This window comes from Aspergillus luchuensis, chromosome 5, assembly GCF_016861625.1.
Source record: "Aspergillus luchuensis IFO 4308 DNA, chromosome 5, nearly complete sequence".
Lineage (NCBI taxonomy): Eukaryota > Fungi > Ascomycota > Eurotiomycetes > Eurotiales > Aspergillaceae > Aspergillus > Aspergillus luchuensis.
Window position 1 is genome coordinate 2,694,063 of NC_054853.1, and position 25,328 is coordinate 2,719,390.

At 51.3% G+C, this 25,328-nt stretch overlaps 10 protein-coding genes across 10 annotated transcripts; 5 read left to right on the forward strand and 5 right to left on the reverse strand.

The window, feature by feature from the left end:
* Window positions 1-1,232: 1,232 nt before the first annotated feature.
* AKAW2_50877S (putative GABA permease) lies at window positions 1,233-3,071 on the forward strand (the record flags this gene model as incomplete). The annotated part of the gene is made up of 5 exons (XM_041690743.1): window positions 1,233-1,320; window positions 1,367-1,427; window positions 1,480-1,712; window positions 1,777-2,619; window positions 2,695-3,071. The coding sequence occupies 5 exons, from the start codon at window positions 1,233-1,235 to the stop codon at window positions 3,069-3,071; spliced, it is 1,602 nt and encodes a 533-aa protein (XP_041544298.1).
* Window positions 3,072-3,238: 167 nt separating this feature from the next.
* On the reverse strand, window positions 3,239-4,818 carry AKAW2_50878A (agmatinase; the record flags this gene model as incomplete). The annotated part of the gene is made up of 8 exons (XM_041690744.1): window positions 3,239-3,450; window positions 3,527-3,752; window positions 3,823-3,865; window positions 3,921-3,942; window positions 4,001-4,024; window positions 4,084-4,237; window positions 4,291-4,485; window positions 4,546-4,818. The coding sequence occupies 8 exons, from the start codon at window positions 4,816-4,818 to the stop codon at window positions 3,239-3,241; spliced, it is 1,149 nt and encodes a 382-aa protein (XP_041544299.1).
* A 500-nt stretch (window positions 4,819-5,318) lies between these two features.
* Window positions 5,319-6,222, forward strand: AKAW2_50879S (GAF domain-containing protein; the record flags this gene model as incomplete). The annotated part of the gene is made up of 4 exons (XM_041690746.1): window positions 5,319-5,321; window positions 5,405-5,517; window positions 5,680-6,028; window positions 6,112-6,222. 4 exons carry the CDS (start codon window positions 5,319-5,321, stop codon window positions 6,220-6,222), a joined length of 576 nt encoding a protein of 191 aa, XP_041544300.1.
* A 551-nt stretch (window positions 6,223-6,773) lies between these two features.
* UTR1 (putative NAD+ kinase Utr1) lies at window positions 6,774-8,812 on the reverse strand (the record flags this gene model as incomplete). Its single annotated transcript, XM_041690747.1, has 2 exons — window positions 6,774-7,285; window positions 7,342-8,812. The coding sequence occupies 2 exons, from the start codon at window positions 8,810-8,812 to the stop codon at window positions 6,774-6,776; spliced, it is 1,983 nt and encodes a 660-aa protein (XP_041544301.1).
* Window positions 8,813-10,449: 1,637 nt separating this feature from the next.
* On the reverse strand, window positions 10,450-11,290 carry RRP46 (putative exosome complex subunit Rrp46; the record flags this gene model as incomplete). The annotated part of the gene is made up of 2 exons (XM_041690748.1): window positions 10,450-10,863; window positions 10,955-11,290. The coding sequence occupies 2 exons, from the start codon at window positions 11,288-11,290 to the stop codon at window positions 10,450-10,452; spliced, it is 750 nt and encodes a 249-aa protein (XP_041544302.1).
* Window positions 11,291-12,525: 1,235 nt separating this feature from the next.
* Window positions 12,526-13,380, forward strand: AKAW2_50882S (putative EF-hand calcium-binding domain protein; the record flags this gene model as incomplete). Its single annotated transcript, XM_041690749.1, has 2 exons — window positions 12,526-12,589; window positions 12,653-13,380. 2 exons carry the CDS (start codon window positions 12,526-12,528, stop codon window positions 13,378-13,380), a joined length of 792 nt encoding a protein of 263 aa, XP_041544303.1.
* Window positions 13,381-13,650: 270 nt separating this feature from the next.
* On the reverse strand, window positions 13,651-15,768 carry AKAW2_50883A (uncharacterized protein; the record flags this gene model as incomplete). The annotated part of the gene is made up of 6 exons (XM_041690750.1): window positions 13,651-14,012; window positions 14,091-14,458; window positions 14,552-14,911; window positions 14,976-15,182; window positions 15,245-15,502; window positions 15,578-15,768. 6 exons carry the CDS (start codon window positions 15,766-15,768, stop codon window positions 13,651-13,653), a joined length of 1,746 nt encoding a protein of 581 aa, XP_041544304.1.
* A 471-nt stretch (window positions 15,769-16,239) lies between these two features.
* Window positions 16,240-17,099, reverse strand: AKAW2_50884A (uncharacterized protein; the record flags this gene model as incomplete). Its single annotated transcript, XM_041690751.1, has 4 exons — window positions 16,240-16,763; window positions 16,823-16,919; window positions 16,999-17,026; window positions 17,086-17,099. 4 exons carry the CDS (start codon window positions 17,097-17,099, stop codon window positions 16,240-16,242), a joined length of 663 nt encoding a protein of 220 aa, XP_041544305.1.
* Window positions 17,100-17,690: 591 nt separating this feature from the next.
* On the forward strand, window positions 17,691-22,311 carry AKAW2_50885S (type I polyketide synthase; the record flags this gene model as incomplete). The annotated part of the gene is made up of 8 exons (XM_041690752.1): window positions 17,691-18,326; window positions 18,392-18,740; window positions 18,796-18,880; window positions 18,929-19,088; window positions 19,138-19,671; window positions 19,729-19,849; window positions 19,900-20,059; window positions 20,121-22,311. The coding sequence occupies 8 exons, from the start codon at window positions 17,691-17,693 to the stop codon at window positions 22,309-22,311; spliced, it is 4,236 nt and encodes a 1,411-aa protein (XP_041544306.1).
* Window positions 22,312-22,465: 154 nt separating this feature from the next.
* AKAW2_50886S (putative secondary metabolism biosynthetic enzyme) lies at window positions 22,466-25,095 on the forward strand (the record flags this gene model as incomplete). The annotated part of the gene is made up of 5 exons (XM_041690753.1): window positions 22,466-22,468; window positions 22,530-22,865; window positions 22,912-22,973; window positions 23,027-23,115; window positions 23,162-25,095. The coding sequence occupies 5 exons, from the start codon at window positions 22,466-22,468 to the stop codon at window positions 25,093-25,095; spliced, it is 2,424 nt and encodes an 807-aa protein (XP_041544307.1).
* Window positions 25,096-25,328: the final 233 nt, after the last annotated feature.

Here is a 25,328-nt window from a genome sequence, read left to right on the forward strand (position 1 = left end):
TTTGATGCTCTTGTGGGTAATGGTCAGGGGACGTCTATTCCCTTTATAGTTCGGATCCGGGCCTTGACAGCCATATCCGCATGGTCTAACCGCTGGAACGCAGGCAGCCGTTTCGCTTCAAGGGGCCATTCTGTGGGTGCGTATAGACAAGGGCGTAAGGGTTCGGATACTGTGCTGTAGTACGGGCCATCCGACCGGACCGTTTGTCGTATTTGCGTATTCGGCGGGTTGTGTGGGTCAGGGGACCATGGGAATTACCGCGGCCTTCTTATATAGACATGTCGCCGACGTATAATGCGTATTTCGTATAGGGTACGATTAATTAGCTGTAGGGGTGTATTTGAGGTTTGTGGCCACAAGTTACGCGTCGTTGATCCGTCGGATGCGAGATTCGTTTAAGTTTCTCATGCCGTCCCGGAATATATCATAAGGGGCTTCGGACCTCAGAGAATGAGAAGCTCATCGTGAAGTTCAGTCTCTCGGGTCTGCCTCAATATTATACCTGAACATTTTATCAATCTTCAACTGTGACTATAGGACATGGTCGAATGATTACTAACCTTCAATGGCATGGGTTTTGATCGACCTGGACCCATTAATGGGCTGGTGAGTTGACATGTCTGGGACATGGGAAGCGAAGGGCAGGACATACAATAGGAAAGACAGTGGGAGACAACAGAACAGACTGAGAATGGAAGAGATAATGAGGCTGAAGGGTCACATGTCCATATCTCGTCGTCCTTCCCTTTTCCATTATCAACATCTCCACCTGCAACTAACTTCAACTTCAACTACATCCTCTAATCGACACAATGACATTCCGAAATTCCCCACGGCACAAATCCTTATTACTCACACTACATTATCCCAGTCGCATTTGATAAGCTTATCAACTTGGGATGGCTTATGACAAATTGACATGACTGGAGACAGCTGCTCGGTCTGTCTCGTCTGTGGTCTCCCCAGCTTTTTCTGGGCGAAAAGTGCTCCACCGGCCATCGCGCAGACCTTCTCGATCTGGCAATGCTCGCTGTCGGCTTATCTTATCGCTACCCCGGCTATCGCTTCCCCGGTTCCTCGATGCCTGCAGAATGCATCTATGACCCTATCGCTCATGGTCCGAGGCGCCCATCCCCCTCCTGTAGCATGGCAATAAATACCCCAACTGGTGGCGGCGGCCACGATGAACTCAATTGTAGAATTGTCTTTGTATTCCCAACCTTGCCCCAACAATGGCGATATCAGAAGATGAGATCCAGCCTGTGGGCCCTTCTACAACAGGAGAGGATGTTCGGCTGGAGCATTTGGGCTATGAGCAGGGTATGTCAGCCAAATTAGGCCAGTGGAATTGTGTTAACGTCCGTAGAGCTCAAACGGTCATTTGGCCTCCTGGGTATGATCGGCTTCAGTTTCAGTGTTGTCACATCGTAAGTCATTCCCAGGGAGATATAGAGCCCATCGTGCTGACTCTGTCTCAAGATGGACGGCATTAAGTGGTGTCTTTATTGTTGGCGTCACGTCGGGTGGTCCCCCAGTTATGGTCTTTAGTTTCATCGGTGTCAGCCTTCTCACCTTAGCTGTCGCCATTCCCATGGCTGAAATGTGTTCGATGTATCCAGTTGCTGGAGGTCAATACTCGTGGGTGGCTGCTTTGGCTCCCCCAAAAATCTCCCGCCAGTTATCATACATCACTGGATGGTTCATGCTGATAGGTATGACCCAACAACAATACTCCCCTTGTAAATGCACAGCCAAACTCACCAGGAAAACTGCTAGGACTGCTCGCCATGGGCGCAACCAACAACTCCATTGCCGCACAATTCGTACTCGGAATGGCGAATCTCGTCTTCCCATCCTACGAAATCCAGCGTTGGCAAACCGTCTTAGTAGCCTACCTCGTGGCGATCCTCGCTGCTGCCATCAACATCTGGGGTCCTCATCTACTCAACCGAATCGCCCGTTTCATCCTGATCTGGAACATCACCGCTTTCTTCATCACTGTCATCGTCCTCCTCGCCACAAACGACCACAAGCAGTCCGCATCATTTGTCTTTGTCGAATTTCAGAACTTCACTGGCTGGGACCGAGCCATGGCCGCCATCGTAGGCATCCTACAAGCCTGCTTCGGTATGTGCTGCTACGACGCCCCCTCCCACATGACTGAGGAGATGAAATCCGCCTCCAAACAAGCACCGCAAGCCATCATAATGTCCGTCGTCCTTGGCGCCATCACCGGCTTTGCGTTCCTTCTAGTCCTCTGCTTCTGCATCGGAGATATCACCACCACTCAGAACTCCCCAACCGGAGTCCCCGTCATCCAGATCTTCTACGACTCCACCGGTAGCAAAGTAGCAGCCTGCTTCCTAGCCAGCATGATTGCCGTGATCGTCATCGTCGCAGGGAACAACATTCTCGCCGAGGGCTCTCGCTGTGTCTACGCCTTCGCCCGCGACAACGGTCTCCCGTTCAGCCGGTTCCTCGCCAAAGTCGACAAAAAGCGCCAGGTTCCTATCAATGCGGTCCTGCTCACCTTGATCGTTCAGCTCGCTCTGGATGCAATTGACTTTGGCACCTCAACGGGCTTTGAGACCGTCATTGCTATTTCCACTGAGGGATTCTGTACGTCTCCCCCATACCCCTCCCCGCCCCCTTCACAAAAAGGAAACCATCGCTAACACAACGGGAAAAAAAAAGATCTCTCCTACGCCATGGCCCTGGGAAGTCGCCTCCTAGGCTATGTAACCAACCACCGACGAACCCTCACGGGCCCATTCGCCCTCCCTACCTCAATGTCGATTAGTCTGAACGTGCTGGGCCTGTTGTTCCTGCTTTTCGCGTCCATCACATTCAACTTCCCAGAATCATACCCGGTGACGAAGGACTCGATGAACTACACCAGCGCTGCGATCGGAGTGATTGGAGTTATTAGTGTAGCGACGTGGGTAGTGACGGGACGAAAGCATTTCACTGGCCCGGGGGTGTGGGATGGAAGTGGTAGTAGGGTTACGGAGGGGAAAGTGGTTGAGTTGAACGAGGAGAAAGATGAAGTTGAGATGGAGAAGAGGGGATGAATATTTCCGACTGTGACATGGTATCTCTTGTATGTTGAAATTATGTGCAGAATATATGTGCGCAGTATACCCATTTATGTACAAACATACCTGATAATATTAAGACTATGTACATATTCACACTGTGACTTGTAAACGATATCTAGTAACCTGGAAAAAGAAAAAAGTTACTCATCACCCCCCACCGGCCTCGCAACCATCAACGCCAACAACGAGTTAGCCACCTCCGCCGCCGCAAGCGTGGTCGTCTCCCCGGCTGTATCATAAATCGGGGCTACCTCGACCACGTCGGCCCCAATAACAGGCATTCCTCGCAGCGCGTCAAGAATAGTCAGGAGTTCACGGGTAGTAAATCCACCTGGTTCCGCAGTGCCGGTGGCTGTGCATTCTCATCAGTTTTTCTCCATTGTTCTCTTCATATCCTCGTAGTGAAAGGGAAGCTAAAGTGGACATACCAGGTGCATAAGCCGGGTCCAGCACATCAATATCAACTGAGATATAGACTCGGCTGTCCCCTACGCGGGATTTGATTTGTTCGACGAGGCCGGAGACACCGAGTCGGTCGAGGTCACGGGCGGTGATGATTTCGAAGCCGCAGCGGAGGTCGTTTCGGATGTCGCCTTTGGGTCGGACGACGGGGGCGCGGATCCCGACGTGGATGGAGGTGTTGCGGATTAGGCCCTACTTGATTCTTAGTTTGTTGTTGGGGTGGGGGGAGGGAGAGATAGTGAGGCATGGTGTGGTTACGTACCTCTTCGTGGGCAAGGTGGAGGAATGTGCCGTGGTTGACGCCGCTGTGGTTGAGGACGTGTTAGTATGATGGGATTTATTTGGGGATTGTTGGCATACGCATAGTGGGAGACTCCACCGCCTGTATAGGACATTTGTTAGTTAGATATATATGTGAAGTTGGGGAAAACTTGGCATACCCAGCACTTTGGGGTCCCATGTATCTAAAATTATGTTGTTAGCGTTGTTGTACATGTATATCACATGAGTGGAATGTGCATACCAATATGACTGTCAAAATGAATGACAGAAACAGGACCCCAATTCTCGTACGTCGACCGCAGAGCCGACAAGGTCGTAGTATGGTCTCCACCTAGGGTAATGATACGGGGGATTTGGCTGAGATGCGTGGAATTGGCACGACGAGACGAGACGACCTATATCATCCGTCATTAATCGAGCACTAACCCTGGAATATAACTCCGTATACCTTGTGTGCCATATCAAGCTGCTTCAACGCCACAGTATTATCCAACCAGGTCAATGGTGCATCACCGCAGTCAACGAGCTTCGCCCAGCTAGCAAAGGCGTTTTCTCCCGTGTAGATGCTCCATCCGCCGAGACGACGAGAACCGAGACGAATACCCTTAGGTCCGAATCGAGCTCCAGGGCGAGCTGTGACGCCCTACGTGTGTGTCTATTAGTTGCGATCGATGGCGAGGTGAGTGAGGAGGGAATGGCTAACAGTGTCGAAGGGAGCGCCGAGGAAGGCAATGTCATAGTTGTTGGTGGTGGTTGATTCATCATCCACGAAGCAATTGAGGTAAGGCAGGTTGGCGAAAGTAGTCAAACCAGAGAATTGGCTACCGGTGACGATGTCAATGGGGTCTTCGTGAGCGAGAGGATATTGATGGGAGGAGGGATTGTTATGGACTGCAGCAACGGGAGGGAAGACGATATCCCTAGCGTAGGCTGGGAGAATGAGTAGTGAAGCAGCTACAATAATGAGAGAATACATGATGCCTATCTAACAGCCAGGCAGAGACCAGTTGAGCAAGTATGGACCCATAGTGGAGAGAGACAGGACGATCCGAGGAAGTTACTTATAGTTTTGCTGCTAGTTGAAGCTAGCCAAGGGCAGTTTCTTATCGGAACTGGACCCAAAAAAGCAGTTGCATGCGATGAGGGAAAGCTCCACAGCTGCAGCCAAGCGAAGGGGCCCAGCCTGACAGGGGTTGACTTTATCATTGATTTGATTGATTGATTGCCTGAGTGGTAGATTTGATTATTCATGGAAATAATGTTGTTACTTATGGAACCGGGATGGGTGGATGGTTGGATGATGGATGGCGATGAGGGGACGGCGGATGACGATCGCAGAATCTCGTGCGGAGAGAAGAAGGAACCCCACTTTGATTTTTCGCATCGCTGCTTTGCTTTCCTTTCGCGTCATCCATCCACTCCCCCCCAATTCTCAATCTGCTTCATCGCTTAATACTACTTAGTACCATAATTACAATGGTATAGTTTGATAACCTCGCCTGCCATCTGCGGCAATTGATCCCCCGAATTCTTTACTAGCATACACTAACAACCCCCACCAGCCTCACGCAGACTCCTCTTACTTCGGCGCCGGCAATGGCTCCAAATCCGAAGTCTACACTCAGGTCCTAGAGCAAGCTCGTGGTTTGGTATACGACCAGCGCAACTGGGTACGGTCTTCTCCTCATATCCTTACCCCCTATATCCCCCCGCTTTCATTGCCAATTCACCAGCTAACCACTCCCTCCACCACGAACAGGTCAGGTAAGAACACAACCGAAGCCCCAACTATCGCGCCCACTCCCACCCAAGCCTAACCCTCTTCAAATTTAAATAGTAACTTCTCTAACGTCGCCTCTCTCCTCTGGCACGCCTACGCCGCTCTCCCCGCCCCCTCCTCCTCTGTCAACTGGGCCGGATTCTACATCCGCCAGGATAAGTTCCCCGTCCTCGGCGGCGCACCACCCTCCGAAGAGGACAGCAACAAGAAGCCCGTCCTCCTCCTCGGTCCCTTCCAGGGCCGTCCGGCATGTCAGGAGATTCGCTTCGGGCGGGGCGTGTGCGGAACGGCGGCGGAGAAGCGCGAGACGGTCGTGGTGCCGGATGTCGAGAACTTCCCGGGGCATATTGCTTGCGATGCGAGCAGTCGGAGTGAGATTGTGGTGCCGATTTTGAGTAAGGGGGAGGTGAGTACATATCTTCTCAATATCTATCGGTCTGGTGGTTTGTTGAGGTGGTGGATGGCTGATGTTGTATGTATGTGGTGCAGACTGTTGCGATTATCGACATTGATTGTGCGGAGCCCAATGGGTTCGATGATGAGGATAAGAAGTATTTGGAGGAGTTGGCGGCGTTGTTGGCGGAGTGCTGTGATTGGTAATTACTACACAGTAGTATGGTCTGATGTGTGTATAGATCAGTCGTTGTGGGTCTGATGATTTGGGTATGGTTTTATGATATATAGATTGGTGGAGTAATGATGAGACGGTAGTCATGATGATTTGTATATTCCCAGTGCGAGATTGCATTATCCTGGGTGTTTGGTTCTTCAATTTCTATCGCAACGTGCAAAAATGTAACCGTCTAACGCCTGTGCATCGCTGGGGTCTCACGGACCCAAATGTGTCTTCCCAATATAGTAAAACCAAATATTGCGTCTAAGTCAAGGCCCGCTATGGCAACCAAACATATATCCAAAAAGTCTATCAGGCGTCGCTGTATCCCAAATAAAAAAAAAACGAAAGTGTATGTGTGCCGCTGTTCCATGGAACGAGAAAAGGATGCGCGTGCGCCAACCAGGGTCGCCCGTGGAATGAACAATATAAAAGGGTGTATCCGACAAGACGGGAACAATAGAAGAAAACTTAAGCATAACCCCAGAAGAATGGGGTGGTGAGAATGGGGAGGACGGCATCCGAGACAATGATCGGCTTAGGTGCTGAACATGCTCATTTGCCGCTTCAGAGGACTGTTCGATCCGGCATCGCCATCCTCACTGACCCCCAAGCCACTGTCCGTGCCAGTTAACCCGGCATCGGTATCAATGTCCCACTCCGTGTCTTCGTCATCCTCGGTGGCTTCGAGGCCGGCATCCGAAGCGCTGTGCCAGCTCTTTTGCACGGCACCGCGTGTATTCCATCGCAGTGCTCGCTGAACGCTCTGGAACCACTCTCCGCTGCCCGCTACGACGGTCGGGAAGGGGTATTGACTTGCTTCGACGGTAACATAGTCGCCTTGGCGGAGTTCCACACGACCCTTCCCATCGAACGAGCAGTACGCGGTCGACCGGGACCCGGCAGGAACGGCAATACGAAGGAGCAGCGTATCGGAGAGAACCATGGGACGGAAGGAAAGTGTATGGGGGCAGATGGGGGTCAGAAGAATGCCGGGAATAGAAGGGTGAATCAAGGAACCGCCAGCGGAAAGAGAGTATGCCGTGGAACCTGGAACCACATGTCAGTCGGCGATCAAATCAGTCTGTTTTGCGCGTCACACGTACCGGTAGGTGTAGAGAAAATGCACCCGTCCGCTTGTACCACGGTGAGCAGATCATTGTCTGCGTACAGTTCGAGGTTTGACACGTATGGTGACGGCCCGCGATCAATCACGAGCTCGTTCAACACCTCGAACTGTTCCCCTTCCTCCACAGCACCCGCCTCGGCGCCCTTGCTGCGGTCTTTACGGAAGACCGTGCAGGTGAAGCGCATCCGCAAGTTCACTCGCATACCTACATCACCCATGACTGCATTCAAGTGAGACTTGTAATTCTCAAATTCGAAGTTCGTCAGGAACCCTAAGCTCCCAAGGGAAAAGCAGAGGACCGGTGGGACAATGCGTTGGAAGAGCCAGGATGTGAAAAGCACGGTCCCGTCCCCCCCTAACGTGAGGACCAAATCGAATTTCTCGGGGGCTGTCCAGCAGAGATCCGGGGTCCAGTAGTGTAACATCTCCTCGAATCGGGGCTCCTTGTCCAGAAGCCCCTGGGCATTGAATCTTCGTGAGTTGCGAAGTTTAGCGTCTACGTAGACATTCACACCCAGATCGTTGCCGTAGCGAGGGGTGGAGAGAAGCCACTCCGCCAATTCGCGGGTCAGATGCACCAGACTGTTATCCCGCGCCTTGGTGACGATCATAACATTCTTGACAGCGCGTTTGATTGGTCTTCGCTGCAATTGTTTCGACACCTCTCGGACGCCTGTCGCTGTCTGTACCAGACGGGAGTGCGATAGCCACTCATCGTCCGCAATCTCTTCCAATACTTTCTGAATATTTACGGCGTCATCGAAACGTTGGTGGAAGAAGCATGGTGATTGCATGACCAACCGTGCTGTCGCAGGAGAACGGTCCAGGTAGGTCCCTAACTGAATATTGGACAGAGCTGCTGAGAGCATCTGTGACGAGGAATTACTGGAGTTGCGCTCCGTTTCTTCCGACGAGGTAGGGTTCGTGTTGAGAAGCCCCAAAGAGGCCGCCAGCGGCATATTTGGACTTTGGTGGTTGCACATGGATGGTCGTGATGCGAGAGCTTTGAGAAGGGTCTGGCGAGGGATTGAATCGTTAGATAACGCGTTCCGATGATGGCCCGCTAGAGAGGCCGTCTGCCGGCGTGGCAGGAAGGACGTCGTGAAAGCGGGAACAGCGGCGCCCTCACGAGGATGATCAGGTTTCTGGAGAGTGCCAGTGCTGGGACCCAAATTGGGAGTCCCGGGAGCCGAGTCGGCCGTGTGGATATCGTTTGTAGTGTGAGAGGGATCTATGTGCGAGGCATAGTCGCGGAGGAGCGACGCTCCCACAGTGGCCGAGCGATGAGGAGGAGGAGGGCGCACCGGAGGAACTGATAGTGGTGGGGCCGCGGAGGAGGGCGGTGGTGGTGATGAGGGCAATGTTGTTGAGGAGGACGGCAGAGGGCCAGTTGCGGACGAGGGAGAAGGGTGGTTCATCGAGCCATGGTCAAGCGGGGAGGACGCCATGGACAGATATAGAAATATGACAGATTGTGTGATGCAGGAGCTGGTTGGTTCAGTCAGACGGGAACACAGAAGAGAGAATTTAGAAAATAAAAAAAGGGCTTCGATAGGTAATGATGGAATATGCTGGAGACGGAATGGAAAAACGCCGGGGGGGAAATAATAATAATAATGGGAGTAACGAACTCGGATGTAACGGGGTTTGGGCGGGCGCCTTATCCAGTGTAATCCACTTCAAGGTTCATGGCGGCCCTGACCATTGGTCAGGCTAAACACTTTCCTCTGGTCGCATCCACTGGCATCGGTAGTCTAGTCTGCTGGTCGAACTTCGATAGGCTTCCACATCCTTAATAATGAGAGTCAGAGCGGGTGACTGTCATCATTGAAGCCGGGGGATTCCAGTGCGGGTGGCAGCTAACTCCGCAACAGACACTCCGCGGGCCTGAGAAACCATTGAATGTACCGTAAAGTCCCTACTACCCAATCAGTAAACTCACCCAAATTTCCAAAGGCCATGGAACACGCACCGAATACAAAGAGACAGTAGTAAATAGCTGTCGGAAATGACGTGGGTGATTTCCGAGGCTGACGGAAAAAGTAATGTGGGCTTCCTTGATGAAGCGTACAAGTAAGTCAATCAAAAAGGTAGGGGGGGATGGAGATGGAGAGATCCTACTGGAGTTAGTCTAGTGTGGGTAAACTATGCAACTACTGCTCTCGCCCGTATTGTCATGATTATTTACATGATTATTTACCGGGTGAATTCATCCCATCCCTTCCCTTTCTTGTTCCACCCACCCCCATTGCCTGAAGAGGCCGATTACACATATCACACATTGAAGAACCTTTCCTTTCCCCCTCCAGGTGCAAGGGAGCATCATACTGTGCAATGCACTTGCGGCATCTGATTGATCCATCAGATTCTTTCAGCTACTACTCTATTCCATTCAGCTGTGCAGGTCGACGCATGCCTCGGTCGCTCTCCTTTTCACTGGATGATCTCTCGTCTTCATAGATTACGAGCCATTTATTACACGTTGCAGAACGCAGGGATGGGGTGGCCTACAGTAGTACTATTCAATTCCCACTAGTAATCGTCTTCATCCCACAGATCCCTGAAATTTTTGCCAACTCCACACACATCCTTAGCTTTAGCTCTTTAGGACTGGAATGGTCACTTTCTATTAATATCCGGTATATTGCAGCACTCCCCATGTGGCTGGAGCTGGGGGGTTCGCTTTGCCTTATCGCTGAGAATGTAACTCTTCCGAGACATCTAACTAATGGAGGTGGTTGGCTCCTTTCACGCACGTCCCTCGCCGTGATCCTGTTAGATGGCTTGTCGGTTCCTGCGAAGAATTCCTCCCCTGCCATACCCTGCGTCCTTCTCTTAGCCTGCCCATCAGCCAGTAGGATATCGTCGATGACAATCCTTCTACACTCGCCCAGAAAGTCTCGTTCGCGCACATGGGCCCGCGTGCTGTGTGAAAAGCTTCCTTCATGTGCAAGGGGCATGTGTACAAGCCGCCTAAGAAATACTGGCGATAGAAGGGACGACAATTCATGGGAGCGACCGCTCGCTGGCTGTAAGCGCCCGTCGCGACTGAATTTACTTAGCTGCCGTGGTATCCGCGGGGTAATCAAGCAGCATCGATCTTCCAGGCGTAGTCGCGGTGGACCTGATCCTCGATGGACTCGCGCATAATCCCCTCCAGGGGCTGGCCATCTACATCCTCCACCATGGCAATGTCTCCATCAGTGCCAGCAGCCGGTGTGCCGTGACAGATCGCTGACGCGCGCTGGTGGACCTTCTCCCACGTTTCAAAGTCAAAAGCCCCTGAGCTCTCATTCAGCAGCAGATGGCCCTTGGACGAGAAGGCCAGGGCGTGGAGGGATTTGGAGGTGGCTGCCTGTTGGGTCGACGGCTCCCGGATGATTTCACCTGATGCATCGACGGCCAGAACAGTCGCAGAGAAGGTCATGGATAGGGGAACAGCGGCCGATAGCAAGGCAAGAAGGGCGGTATGAAGTAGCGCGGGCAGAAGAGTCAGATACTGTTGTAGAATTCAAGATAATGAGTTAGCCGCTAAGCGCCGCCAGCTGGACAGAAGTTGTCCAAGTCTCGCCATTTCATAGAATACGTACCGGTTCTCCTCTTCCTACACTCCCACCTCCGACGATGGCTAGCGTGACCACGACACCACGCCGAGGGTAGCCCCTCTCGCGTCCCAAGATCAATCTTCCGAGGACTCCCTTGATAATTCCCTCGACGTACCGTTCGCTCACACCAGCAGGTGCAGTGCCCGGCTTAACAAATACTTCCACGGTCGCTTCTTCGGGCTTCAAGGCGTCTCGGCGTCCGGGAAGCTCGACGGGGGCATTGACAGAGCCCAGGATATTGGATCCAGTGGAGGGACACAGATAGGAAGCCGAGCCATCAGCGCGAGCAAGAGGGGTCAGAGTTGCGGTTGGGCCGGCCATAGTGATGTGCAATGTATAGGAACAGTTGAAAAGAACTCGAATAGAAAAAAGAATGAATGGGGATAGCTGGTTAGTAGTATTTCGCAACTTGATGAGCAGCAGACTTGAGGTGATGCTCTGGACCCCAAAGAGCTTCCAAGGTCGCCTTGGAAATTTTTGGCCGCGGAGCCTGCCGAGTGCGGGCCAGCTTGTGATTGGTGGACTCTCTCCCTGCTCACTCACTTCATTCTATACAACCGAAGAACCTGAACAGTTGTACACCTCCCTTCTATGAATGTGCATTAAAGGCTTCCATGGCCTCACTTGGAAATCCTCATCTAGTCGCATATGATTCTCACTCTCTGCACTTCGTATCGTTTATACATTGCAGATCGAATGATCCGGTCTTCCCATCGAATCCTCGATCTTGCATAGTAACAATAACCCATCGACATCCGGCGAGTGACTTACCACCTTTACCGACGAGGTTGACTAGGAAGTTTAAGATACGCAAAAGGACAATTTCAGGTGCTGATCTAGCCTGCCATTTTCTAGAACTATACTTTTATCGAAGTTCATCAACGAAATTGCTGTTTGATCTTTGTTTAACCCACTCCGTCAGCCGGAAGGATTGCTTCGGATGCCGACTCAAAAGCCGGAGTGTGTGCGACCGAGGGCTTTTCGCCGAAGAGTTCAGGTAGTGGCTCACTTTTGACACACTTGGACGCTGCTATCGTGGTTTCGGTGATTAACCATCGCCGAGGAATACGATATGACGCAAGGGGCGGGATCAACGAATAATTTCCGTGCTGTATCGCTGTTACACACCGATGGCTGGCATGCTCTTTGGCAGGCTACTGTTCCGACAAGGATAGCCCGAATCGCAGGCCACGAGAGTCCAAAGTAACGTCTCTGGTATTGCCCCCGCAGTGGACCTGGGATCATCACTTCTCCGGGGGCACTGACTGTGTTCATGATTATAGTATGTATGTACTACATCCCACACGGTTTGGATGCCGAGATCATATAACCCGACCTCCCAGAGATAGATACTCCGGGTCGGACGATACCAGGGGTGGCATTTAGCATCAGCATGCCTTGTTTTAAAGCCCGCGGTGTCCACTTGGCCTTGCTATGCTGGCATCTGCACCTGTAGTGGGGGCGGTCTTCCTACCAACGCTGCATGTTATTCCTCCTTGGAGTTCATCTTCTCACATCTCCTCCTCCAAGAATTGCCTCTAAGAAAGCCTGCAACCATGCCCCGGATACTCTGCCTCCACGGCAAAGGCACCAGTGGTGCAATCTTCAAGTCTCAAACGTGTTGGTTCTACGACCACTCCTCAGTTTAGTCACCTCTCAGCTAACTTGGCTTGTTCTCCTTAGCTGCGCTGCGCGCTCGATTATCTGACCTTCAAATCGACTTTGAATTTGTCGATGGGTTTTACTCCTCCGATCCGGCTCCAGGGATCGACCTCTTCTACCCACCCCCTTACTACTCCTTCTGGGAGCAAGACAATATCGAAGCCGTCTTCCACAGTCGCGACTGGCTCGTGAACTACCTAAGAACCAATGGCCCGTACGATGCCCTCATGATGTTTTCGCAGGGATGCGCTGTCGGATCATCCACCGCCCTTCTTCATTTGCTCGAAGAGCCAAATCAGCCCTTGCCCTTCAAAGCTGCCATCTTTATCTGTGCGGGAGTGCCACTACGCGTGTTGGAAAAGGTGGGGTATAAGATTGCCCCCGAGGTCTGGGACAAGGACATTGTGACTCGGAAGGCACTGGCAGCGCAGGCGGACTCCTCGGCGATCTTGTCGCAGGGCTCGATGCGTTGGCAGGGGGAGAAGGGGATTAGTGCGTCTGAAGCGGATATCCGGAAGGAAATTGCGCCTTCAAATGTCCAGATCGACATCCCGACGGTGCATATATACGGTGATAAGGACCCGCGATGGTCAGCTGGCATTCAGTTATCCCAAGCGTGTAATGCAACCAAGAGGAGAATGTATAATCATGGCGGAGGACACGAAGTCCCTCGTACGAACGAGGTGACTACCGGTATGGCCGAGCTGGTGAGATGGGCACTGCGTGAGGCCGCGGTGATTGATGAGTAAACAACCTGTGCCAACTGTCGACGATTCCCTCTCAATGACCACTTTCCATATAAACTGCTATAGATTTTCTCCTAATTTATCTGAATACACTATCTTGCGTTCGGCAACATGTGGGCCAATGTATGGGGAGTATAGATGTCTAAACAGCAACAGGCGCATGCGAAATAATTTTGAGTAATGAACTACTCGGTCTAGCGATTGAATCATCTCATGTATACTGCATCCTTTTTTATTTCTTTCTTTGAAAATTCCTATTTCTACTTCTAACACCTAACTTACCGAGCCGTTCAAGTTTCCAGAGTTCTGATCGGTCTCGTGATCATACACCCAAGATGTCTTCGCTTGAGGATCGAAGCGGACTTGGTCTTTCTTCCACATCAGTGCAACACCGAACAGTTGGACCACGCCGCAAGCCCCCACTGCGTACATCTGACGATTATAGCCATGTGCATACGCGGTCCGGATCGTTTCCTGGACACTCATCGGCAATCCCGTGAGGTGATTCGGGTCTGCAGCAGCCTCAGCGGGCGCGAGATGCCCCTTGACGTAATTGGTCAGAATGCTATTCACAATAGCGATGCCTAATGAGGCACCTAACATGCGTGCCTGGAGGGTCAAGCCCATTACAATGGCTAAAAAAAGGATGTCAGTTGGAGTTGGTCGAGAAAGTGAAGCATTAGAACTGGATCCCCCTATTGTATCGGACTGACCTTGTTCACGATGTCTGACCACCAAGGGAACCGCCATATACAGGGCCGCGATGGATATCCCGGTGCCCAGACCAGTTACAACCATGTATCCATACTCGCCCGGCCAGGCGTTCACAGTGGGAGGCACGGAAGACAGCAGAAAGGCCCCCACTATCTGTAGCACGGACCCAGCTAGCGTCAGATGCACAAACGGGGTTCTCAAGCGACCGGCGAGGACGCTGCAGCAAAATGCCCCCGCAGGGGATCCCACCCCAAAGGCAAGAACTCGGAGACCCGCCTCGATGGGGGTGAAGTTATTGACCGTTTGAAATCTCTGGGGCAACTCGATGTATAGTATAGTGATTGCAGGCCCGGTTGAGAAGAAGCCACTGCGCGACCGTTAGAGCTCCCATGTCCAGGTTCAGCGAACTACGTACTACGAGATGACCATTATGGGACGGAGAGGGGAAGTATCCACTAACATGATGATTCCCAACACCACCCTGCTTTTGAACAATCGCCATGGCAGCATTGGCTCTATGCGCACGTGCTTCCGGCCACTGAGGATCCACTCCCACGCCAGAAAGGCCGCCAGAAGGACACCTGAACCGGTTAAACACCCGATAATGATCCCCGATGACCAGGCATAGCGAACGTTGGCTTCCTCCAAGGCGGCCACTAGCAGCAGGGAAAATCCCAGAAGAAGCAGATATCCTAACAGGTCCGCCTGGGTTAGATATTGATGCAATTTGCTCTGCGCAGAACGACTTGTTAATCCTCGAGGAAAGTTCTTCGGAAAGAACAGGCAGAGCATAATCCACGCCCATCCTCCCGCAGGCACGCTAGAGACAAGAATTAAGAATAGAGCTACACAACAGGAAGGAGTCTAGTCTGCTATGATCTTACTTGAAGAGAAAAACCCAGCGCCACGAGCTGGAGCTGCTAATGCCACCTCCGATCAGCGATCCTAAGATAAGGGCGAAAGTCAGCACGCCGGACCCCACGGCATTGGCAACCTCAAATCTGTTCGGAGGCACAATGCGCAGTAGGGTATATAGTCCAAGCGCGAAAAGTCCGGAGCCACCGATCCCTTGGAAAGTGCGGCAGATAATCCTTCCGTTTTGTCAGCAACAAGGTTCGATGCCCTCAAATCAGGATCCCCGAAGCCGGCTTACAGTTGGTCGATGCTTTGGGCGGCACCACAGCCCCCGGAAAAAGCAATGAATAGGAGCAGACTGCTCAACAAGGTTGGCTTGAGACCAAAAGCAAGCGCACATTTAGACCAAGGCGCGAGGAATCCGGTGTAGGTTAGAAGGTATGATGTGATGACCCAACTGCTTTGATCGCCTCCTTCAAGGTGTTCGCTGATGGTGACAAGCGATGTGCTGATGACTGTAATCTCAGCGGTGGCTAAGAAGAGACCTAGCGCGACACTAGTTATCGCGCGATAATCTGCATTAGGATACATTCTACCAATCCCGGTCGGAGAAATGATTGCGTTCGCTTACCTGACCCCTACAATCCATAGTCGAAGCCCGTGCAAATATCCCGGTTGGGATATCTGACTCTGAGGCTCAACTACCGAATGATTGAGATTGTTTTTATGGGTAGCTTCGGGCCTTGACAATAATGGCTCTGGGGTCACTGCCGGTAGATCTATCAACTCAGTTCTCGAACCATGCAACTCAAAACTGCCCATGGTTCGGAGTTCGGAGTGAAGTGAGCCCCACTCACTCGACTAGAGAGACGCCAAAACTGATCTGTCTTGATGCAATCAATAGTGGATGTGTGACTTATCGTCAGATGCGTGTGTACCTTCGGCCCCAATCCAATTAATCTTCGAACCCCGTCGATGAAGCGCTAGAGGAGATCCGCAGGACTGGCTTTCTTTTCTGGGAATTTCACACGGAAAAGGACATCTTCGTAGCTATGCTGATAAATTCAGCCACCAATATAAAACGCAATACTTGGCTGCTCCCAGCCGGCGGAACTACAGAGTATGTGGGCAAATCGAGGAACTAAAGAGTAATGGAGTGGTGTGGGGAAAAGAAACACAAAGAACCCTGAAAGGTTGCTTGCTTTGTCAAATGTTATGAACTCCTACATTCCCGTCCCCATCGATTAACTATGTAGTGTGGAGATCAACATAGCGCTGCCCCCTTGGGGTGCATCAATAAGTGGATGCCGTCTCAACTGCCCTGCGAATAATATTGACAGCTTGGGTCACATCCTCCATGGACCCTCCGCCGGGAACTTCGTGCCCTCGACTATGAACATACACCCATCTCACCTCAGCCTTGCAGACACTATTTGACGTGGCTACCTGGCTGGCTGGCTCGTCGAGTGAGCCCCAGATGTGGGCCGTTGGGATTGGAATAATGCCTTTGGTGGCTTCAAGATCAACCGTCATCACACGACCTTTCTGAAGAGCTTCGTAGTCAAGAGGGGGATGGGTGATCGAAAGGATAATTGCAAATTTGAATGGCATCTCAGCCCGAGGATTCTGCTTGGCAAGATGAATCAGGTACGTGAGGATCATCGTGCCTGCTTGGCTGAATGCGATGACCCCGTCATAGGGCCCCTCTTCAAGAAGGTACTCTTCCAAATAGTGATAAGCCGCAAACCCAGTTTGGGGGTTGTGCTCATCGAAGTAGGCATACACTGGTTCATCCTTCCAAGCCACCACGTCAATACCTGTGCCTCCTGCATTTAGCCGACTAGTTCGCGAGGGGTCTGTTCTCCGGCTACGGTACCTGGCTGCATCTTGGATGGAACGGTTCCTTCAACAAAATCATAGATGTGATTATCGCCCAGTTCATACCGAATGGCAGCCGTCTGGATCTCGAATATCTTTGATGTTGAAGAGTATCAGTCAGTCAGTCCAGAAGGTCGCATGAAGCTGATGTCGCTATCTAGGGCTAATGCTCACTCGAGAATTGGTACCCGCCCCATGTAGACTATCGAGAGATCAGCATCAAAGAACTAATGTTGACAGCAGGTTCCACAGTAACATTACCAGAGAATGCGCATTCTGAATGGTTTAAGACAATGTAAATTATTGTTGAGGGTCCTTACGTTCAGCAACTGGACTGGCACATCCATTTATCCCCGCGGGTTTGGGTGTCTGGCATTCTACGGAGGGTTACACACATTCCTCTGTGAGCAAGATTGCAGACTAACACTTAGCTGCATGAACCTAGTACTCCTATCATATTTTAGGACCTGACCAGTTCCAATAATGTTCCACCAACATATTGCTTTTGATGAATAGTCTTCAGGCTATGCAGGAATGCACGGCCATTTGTCAGACCTCACGGGCACACTGACAGACAGGCTTCCGGCCAAGAGCATCGATGGCGGGGCTAATAACTTCGCCTTCAGAATTAAATAGTCACTAGCCATCTTCTGTTCTCGCTCATGGCGGCGATCTGTGATATCAGTCGGGAAATGGCCGTTTGAGTAGGTAAACCCCGAGCTTAAGGATCTAGAGCTTACTAAATAATTTCCTCTTAAAAGCCTACCTTACCAGGCACTCCGTTGCTCAAACCTAGTCATACCCTATTGCATTAGACATGCGCTGTCGGCTGTTGTCCATCTAAACGACTTTAGTATATCTTGACCATGGTGACCTTTTCCGGAAACAAGGCCCACAATGCCGCCGAAGGGAACCTCCTCACTCCTCTAGCCGTCGTTGGGATGTCGCTAAAATTCCCAGAAGATGCGACATCCCCGGAAGCGTTTTGGAAAATGTTGGTTGAAGGCCGATGTGTCTCTACGGAGTTTCCCAGTAATAGAATGAATATCGATGCCCATCACGACGCTGAACGAGGCCGACTTCACAACGTCACATGCCGAGGAGCACACTTCGTGAAGGAGGACCTTAGTCTTTTTGACGCCCCCTTCTTTGGGATCACTGATGCCGATGCGAAGGCTATGGATCCTCAACAGCGCCTTGCGTTAGAGACAGTTTACCGTGCGCTAGAGAATGCCGGGCTTCCGATCGAGCAGGTTGCAGGCTCCAAGACCAGCGTCTTCGCAGGCTCCTTTTGTAGCGATTACCATATGCTGCAGATCAAGGATCCGCTCAATGCGCCTAAGAATGCCACGGCAGGAACTGGTCGGAATATGATTGCGAATCGCATCAGCTGGTTCTACGACTTCTTAGGTCCTAGCGCGACTGTGGATACCGCCTGCTCAAGCAGTCTGATGGCGGTGGACCTGGCCTGTCAATCTATATGGGGCGGAGATGCTGCAATGGTATTCGAATCTCTTTCCCTCTTGATTATTGGTCTAGTATAGAATTGCTGATCCGGGATCACTAGGGCGTCGCTATTGGCTGTAATATAATCCTGGCTCCAGAGATGACCATTGGCCTGGACAATCTTGGGTTGTTATCGAGAGATAGCCACTCTTATAGCTTCGATAGGAGAGCCAATGGATATGCGAGAGGAGAAGGTGTCGGTGCTGTGGTCATCAAGCGGCTTGATGACGCTATAGCCGATGGAGACACCGTGAGGGCTGTCATTCGATCGTCCAGCTCAAATCAGGATGGGAAGACGCCTGGAATTCTGCAGCCGAGCAAGGACGCGCAGGTTCGTTTGATCCGGGATACCTATCAAAAGGCTGGCCTGGACATGGGGGTCACTAGATATTTTGAAGCACATGGAACGGGTAAGAACACATTCCACCCATCGTAGAAGCAAATCAGCTGCTTAACTTCTGCCAGGAACACCCATCGGAGACCCGATCGAGGCTCGAGCTATTGGCACGGCATTTCGCCCATATCGGTTAGAGGAAACGCCCCTATATGTGTATGTATCGGAGATCGAACAACATGATGGTGCCTAATTGGATTATAGTGGTTCTGTGAAATCCAACATCGGCCATTTGGAGGGGGCAAGCGGAATTGCTGGTTTTATAAAAGCAGTCCTTGTGTTAGAGAAAGGTGTTATTCCACCGAATAGCAGCAATCTGCAGAACACAAACCCCCAGATTGATGAAGATTATCTGAGGCTGAATGTAAGGGTACCAACGTTTATAATGGCTTTGATGCTAATGGCCACGGTAGATAGTAAAAACCGCCATTGTCTGGCCTACTACTGGACTACGACGAGCATCCGTGAGCTCATTCGGCTTTGGTGGTGCCAATAGCCATATCGTGCTTGACGATGCTTACAATTCCCTCCGACTGAGTGGCTCCGAGAGTGTTGGCCACCAGACTGTAATAGTGCCTGCACTGGGGCAGATCAATGGTATACGACAATTAAATGGTCACCACAGTACTAATTGTGAAGACAAGTTTAACGACCCCAAAATTGCCTGCAAAACAATTCCGAAGCTGCTCGTCTGGTCAGCCACAGACCAAGCAGGCATAAAACGTCTTGCAGAGAGCTGGAGCACGTATCTCGCGAGTTTATCAGTTGAGGAGCCAGAAGAGTACCTGAGGGATTTAGCACATACCTTATGTGGCAGGCGAAGCCACTGGGCCTGGAGGGCGTTCGTTGTTGCTAAACCAGGGGTACTTCTACAAGATCTGACCAACCAGTTTTCCCCCGCTACCCAAAGCGTTGATTCGCCACACCTTGCATTCGTCTTCACTGGCGTAAGGATTCCTCAGAAAAAAAAGAAAAAGACTCTATGGCATGCTGACATTGAACAGCAAGGCGCTCAATGGCACGCAATGGGCCGTGAGCTTATAGGCCATTACGAAGTTTTCACAAGGAGCCTTACCGAATTGAGCGCGTATCTCAAAGAGCTTGGATGTTCTTGGGATATTTTGGGTGAGTAGACTGACTATATATGTTGCATCTCTCTGACCTTTATGCGGTAGAGGAACTACAGAAACCAGGGCTGGATTCGAATGTGAATGATCCAGCTTATGGTCAGCCACTATGCACAGCACTACAAATTGCATTGGTAGATCTTCTTGAAAGCTGGGGTATTTCACCTGCTGCAGTGGTTGGCCACTCCTCTGGTGAGATTGCCGCCGCGTAAGTCCTCTCTGGTGCTTTAACGCTCATCGCATCTTACTAAGCCTTCTTGCAACTACAGATACTCTTCTGGAGCGTTAACGAAATGGTCTGCGCTAAAGGTTGCATACTTCAGAGGTTCTCTAGCAGGAGTCCTAGGAAGATCTAGCAGCATGAAAGGAGCTATGCTTGCTGTAGGTCTGTCTAAGGAGAACGCGCAGAAGTACCTGGGCACACTTGAGTCCCAGTCTGATGGTCCGCAAGTTGTTATCGCTTGCGTCAATAGTCCTCAGAGTGTCACATTATCCGGGAAACTGGAGCAGATTGACGCACTGCATGGCCTGCTAAATCGGGACGGCGTATTTTCACGCAAGCTGGCGGTCAACGTCGCTTACCACTCGTTCCAGATGCGGGAGATTTCTGATGCATATTTAACTGCCCTTGGGGGCCTGGAGGCACCGCGCAATAGAAAGCGAAGGCGGCCATTTATGGTGTCCTCCGTCACTGGGACATTGATCTCAAGCGAGCGGCTAATGGAACCGGAGTATTGGGTCAATAACATGATATCACCGGTGCTGTTCCATGATGCAGTAAGCTATCTATGCTCCCAATCTGGTGAGAAGTACAAGAAAATCGATGGAAGCCACCGCCATGCTGTCAAGATTGATCACCTCCTAGAAATTGGGCCACATTGTGCACTGCAGGGGCCGTGTCGGGATATTGTCAGCGTCCTGGGAAAGAGCGACAAAGTTTCATACGTCCCTTTCCTGGTACGCAACCGTTCTGCTCTGGAATGCGCCATGGAAGCTGCAGGTCGCCTCCACTGCAGTGGATATCCGATCAAATTGACAGCGGTCAACGGAGATGGCGATGCGAAGGCTCGACGAAGACCGCGTGTCCTGGTTGATCTGCCCGAATATCCCTTCAATCACTCTACATCTTACTGGCATGAATCCCGATTGAGCGAGGGATACAGATTCCGTCGATATGGCTACCTAGAGCTTCTCGGTGCCCCGGAGCCTAATGGAAATCCAATGGAGGCCACCTGGAGGAACATCATCCGCGTTTCGGAGATCCCCTGGGTGCAAGATCATAAGATCAATAGCACTATTCTATATTCAGGTGCCGGTATGCTGGTCATGGCCATCGAAGCCATCAAACAACTGGCTGATCCGGACCGACTCCTTACTGGCTTCAATATACGGGATGCCGTATTCTCAACTGCCCTACAGATCCCTACGCACGCAGAAGGAATCGAAGTCAATGTTCACCTCAAACGCACGAAAGAGGAAAGGTCTGACGCCACCGGATGGTTTGAATGGCGCATATATGCATACGACAATGGGAACTGGGTGGAAAACAGCACAGGGTCTATCCAAGCTCTGTATGAGAGCCGAAACACAAGCTTTGATGCTGACGTTAGGGAAGAAAGAGAATGGGAAAGTCATCTTCTTGAGACCTACAACAGTGCGGTACGCTCATGTACTTCGACTGTTGATGCAAAGTCATTCTATAAGCATCTCAACAGCTGTGGATATCAGTACGGGCCTGAATTTGCCGCGATTCAAAGTCTCGGTTACAGTGAGTCGGACTGCAAGGCGCTCGTCACAGACATCCGGACATTCCAGCCTACCGGCGTTTACCCGACTCATACTATACATCCTACAACACTGGACGCCATCATTCAGATGGCAGCTGGGCTGGAATCAACCATGGGCCAGAGTGCGACCAATGTGGCTGTACCTGTGCGGATTGACCGGCTCTGGTTGACCAACTCAGGTGGTCTCAGCCATCCATTCGCAGATGCTGTCAGGGTTTGTGCTACTTTCAGTCAATCTGTTGTAGGATATAAAAGTTACTCGATGACAGCAGTAGACGTGGAAGTCTCTAAAGCACTACTGAATCTTGAAGGCTTAAAGGTGACGACCATTGCCGGCGGAGGGACAACCCCTGTCTCGGACCAATTCATGACGGACAACCTATGCCACTACATAGCACATAAACCTGACATTGACCTCTTGACACGGGAAGAGGCCCAGAGCCTTTATGGGGTCCACGAATCGCAGGTCAAAGAGCCAGTGGAGTACTACACTGAGCTTGATTTTCTTGCAGCAACCTGCGTGAGCAGGTATGCAGCCTCGTTCCGCGAAGAGGAAAGAAACAACATGCCACCTCACTTGAACAAATACATTGACTGGGCCCTCGAAGTCAAAAGAACACTTGATCAGGGTTTTCGAATTCAGCTCCAAGCAATGGTTAGATCGCATGCATGACGATGACTATATCAGCAAGCTACACCAACGAATTGAGAGAGGCAGTAAAAGGGGTCAATTGACGAGTACCTTATGCCGAAATCTGGCTGGTTTCGTGAACGATCCGCTTTCCCATCTGTTCGGCAACAACCTGCTCGCGGATGTGTATCGCGAAATGGTAAGCAAGTCTGAAACTAAATGGATGTGGTCTGGTATTATTAACACGTTGACATATATAGCTTTGCGCCGACTCAATAAAATCACGGCTGGATAGGGTCATCGGCGCACTGGGACACAAAAACCCACGGATGAGAATCCTAGAAGTGGGAGCTGGCACGGGAGCCATGACTGACTCCTGCATCAGGGCGTTGAGCATGGACTTTCCAGCGGACCCAAATCTGCGTCGTTACGGTCAGTGGGACTTTACTGATATTTCGAGCTCCTTTTTCCCGGGAGCACAGGAAATGTTTGCAGCAGAAGGCCAGCGTATGCGATTCAAGGTTCTTGATATTGAAAAGGATCCTGAAATACAGGGGTTTGAGTGTGGCACTTACGATATGGTCGTAGCATTCATGGTAAGATAGAGTGCGAACAGGTATGGGTTCTCGCTAACGTTCCTAGGTAATACATGCCACGAAGGATTTGGTTGTTAGCTTGAGCAATGTGCGGAAACTATTGAAGAAGTACATGAATTTGTCTTTACCTAAGAAAGGAATACCTGCTGATATGGATCTAGGGGTGGAAAGCTTCTACTGTTCGAAATCACTCACCTTCACCCGCTCAGGCTCAATCTTATCTTTGGTTTGCTTGATGGATGGTGGAGAAGTACGTCATTCTTTGCTCGCGTGCCGATCACCACTGACCATAGTAGGTACGGAAGCATACCGCCAGGCCGGCCCCTGCATCAGTTCCGAGAAGTGGGGAGAGCTCCTAAAGGAGACAGGCTTCTCAGGATGCGATGTTGTAGTCGATGATTACGAGGCCGATGTCTGCCGTGAAGGAAGCATGATTGTGTCAACAGCCGTAGCTCCAGTCCCTACCGATATCACGGCAGTGAACATCATCATCAATCCGGAAGACCAGAAACAGGCTGATCTGGCTGCGGCGATATCTGATCGGCTCCAGCAGCTTAGTATTTCAAGGATCACCCTAACATCCATGACTGACATCGCACAGCGAAAGCTATCGGCGAACTTGTTAGACATCAGCCTTCTGGAAGCGACAACCCCTTTTGTATGCGACATGGACAGCTCGGAGTATGAAAGCTTGCAGGCACTGGTAGCTTCCACCAAGAGCCTCATCTGGGTTGATGAGGGCGGAGGGCGGCAGCCTCATCCCAAGTACCGACTAGTCGATGGGCTGTTTAGGGCTCTTAGTGGGGAGATGTACCGGGCTCGACTGACAAACCTGAGTCTGGAGCGTCACTCCTCAAGAGAGCACAAAGCAGCGCAGATTTGCAAGCTAGTCTTGTCTGTTATTGGTGATGTTGAAAGGGGTGCAGACACGGAATACACGGAAATAGATGGAATACTTCACATCAGTCGCCTAGTAGATGCTAGGTCACTGTCCCAAGACGTAGCCAGAAAGGCTCTTCCACAGCACGAGGAGCTGCTACCGTATGGTTCAGGGCCATCGTTGAGACTGAAGATAGGATCACCTGGTCTCCTGAACACGCTGCATTTCATCGAGGACAGGTCCCTGGAAAAGCCACTTGGCTCAAAGGACATACGAATCAAGGTCAAAGCCGCTGGTTTGAATTTCCGCGACGTGCTTGTTGCACTGGGAAGGTTGGAGAGCGATACCCTCGGGGCAGAATTTGCTGGTGAAGTTGTCCAGGTTGGAGATCAATGCCAGAAGTTCCGGCCCGGCGATAGAGTTGTCGCCTTCCATGCCTGTCGCTATGCTAATTATGTTACTTTACAAGAGGACATGCCCATCGTTGGGATCAGGGACGAGAAGATGCCATTCACGACGGCTGCTGCTATCCCTGTAGCTTATGCAACGGCATGGATAAGTCTTACCAAGATAGCAGCGCTTCAAGCAGGAGAATCTATACTGATTCACTCTGGGGCAGGAGGTACAGGACAGGCTGCTATACTGGTTGCCCAATACCTGGGAGCGACGGTCTTTGCAACAGTTTCAACTGAAGAGAAGCGGCAGCTTCTGATGGACCGGTATAACATCCCAACGGAGCATATTTTCTCTAGCCGGAACACACTATTCGCGAAGGGGATCCGTCGGTTGACTGCCGACAGAGGTGTAGATGTTGTTCTGAATTCGCTTTCAGGCGACGGGCTTATTGCCTCGTGGGAATGCATTGCACCGTACGGTCGGTTTGTGGAGATCGGCAAGAACGATATCCTGTCGAACTCCAAACTGCCAATGCACCCATTTGAGCGAAACGTGAGCTTCACGGCTACTGACCTTGCTGGGATGTCGATCGACAGGCCGCATATAATCAGAGCAGCTTTGGAGACAGTATTCTCCCTGCTCGAAGAAGGCAAACTAGGCCTGATTTATCCTCTGCAGGTCCGGGGGATTGCAGATATTGAACAGGCCTTCAGGCAGATGCAGACTGGAAAGAACTCGGGCAAGACTGTGTTGGAGATGAGGGACACGGACGAAGTGATGGTAAGTCATGCGATTAAGGTGGAAACAACATATGCTAATCCAAACAGACTGTTCTGGACACGAAGCCTACATACACATTCAAGCCAGATGCCACATATGTTGTTGCGGGTGGCCTGGGCGGCCTTGGTCGAAGCGTTTCTCGTTGGCTTGTTGAGCGGGGAGCACGCAATTTGATACTGCTCTCGCGCTCTGGCCCGGCAAGCCTGCATGCCAGGAGCTTGGTTGATGAGCTGCACGCGCGAGGCGTACGAGTCATTACTCCTGCATGTGATATCACGAACAGAGAACTACTTAAGACAGTTCTCGAGGTCTGCAGCCAGCTGATGCCTCCGATTAAGGGCTGTGTGCAGGCATCAATGGTTATTCGCGTAAGACCTCCCAGCAACAAACCTTGCCCCAACAACGCA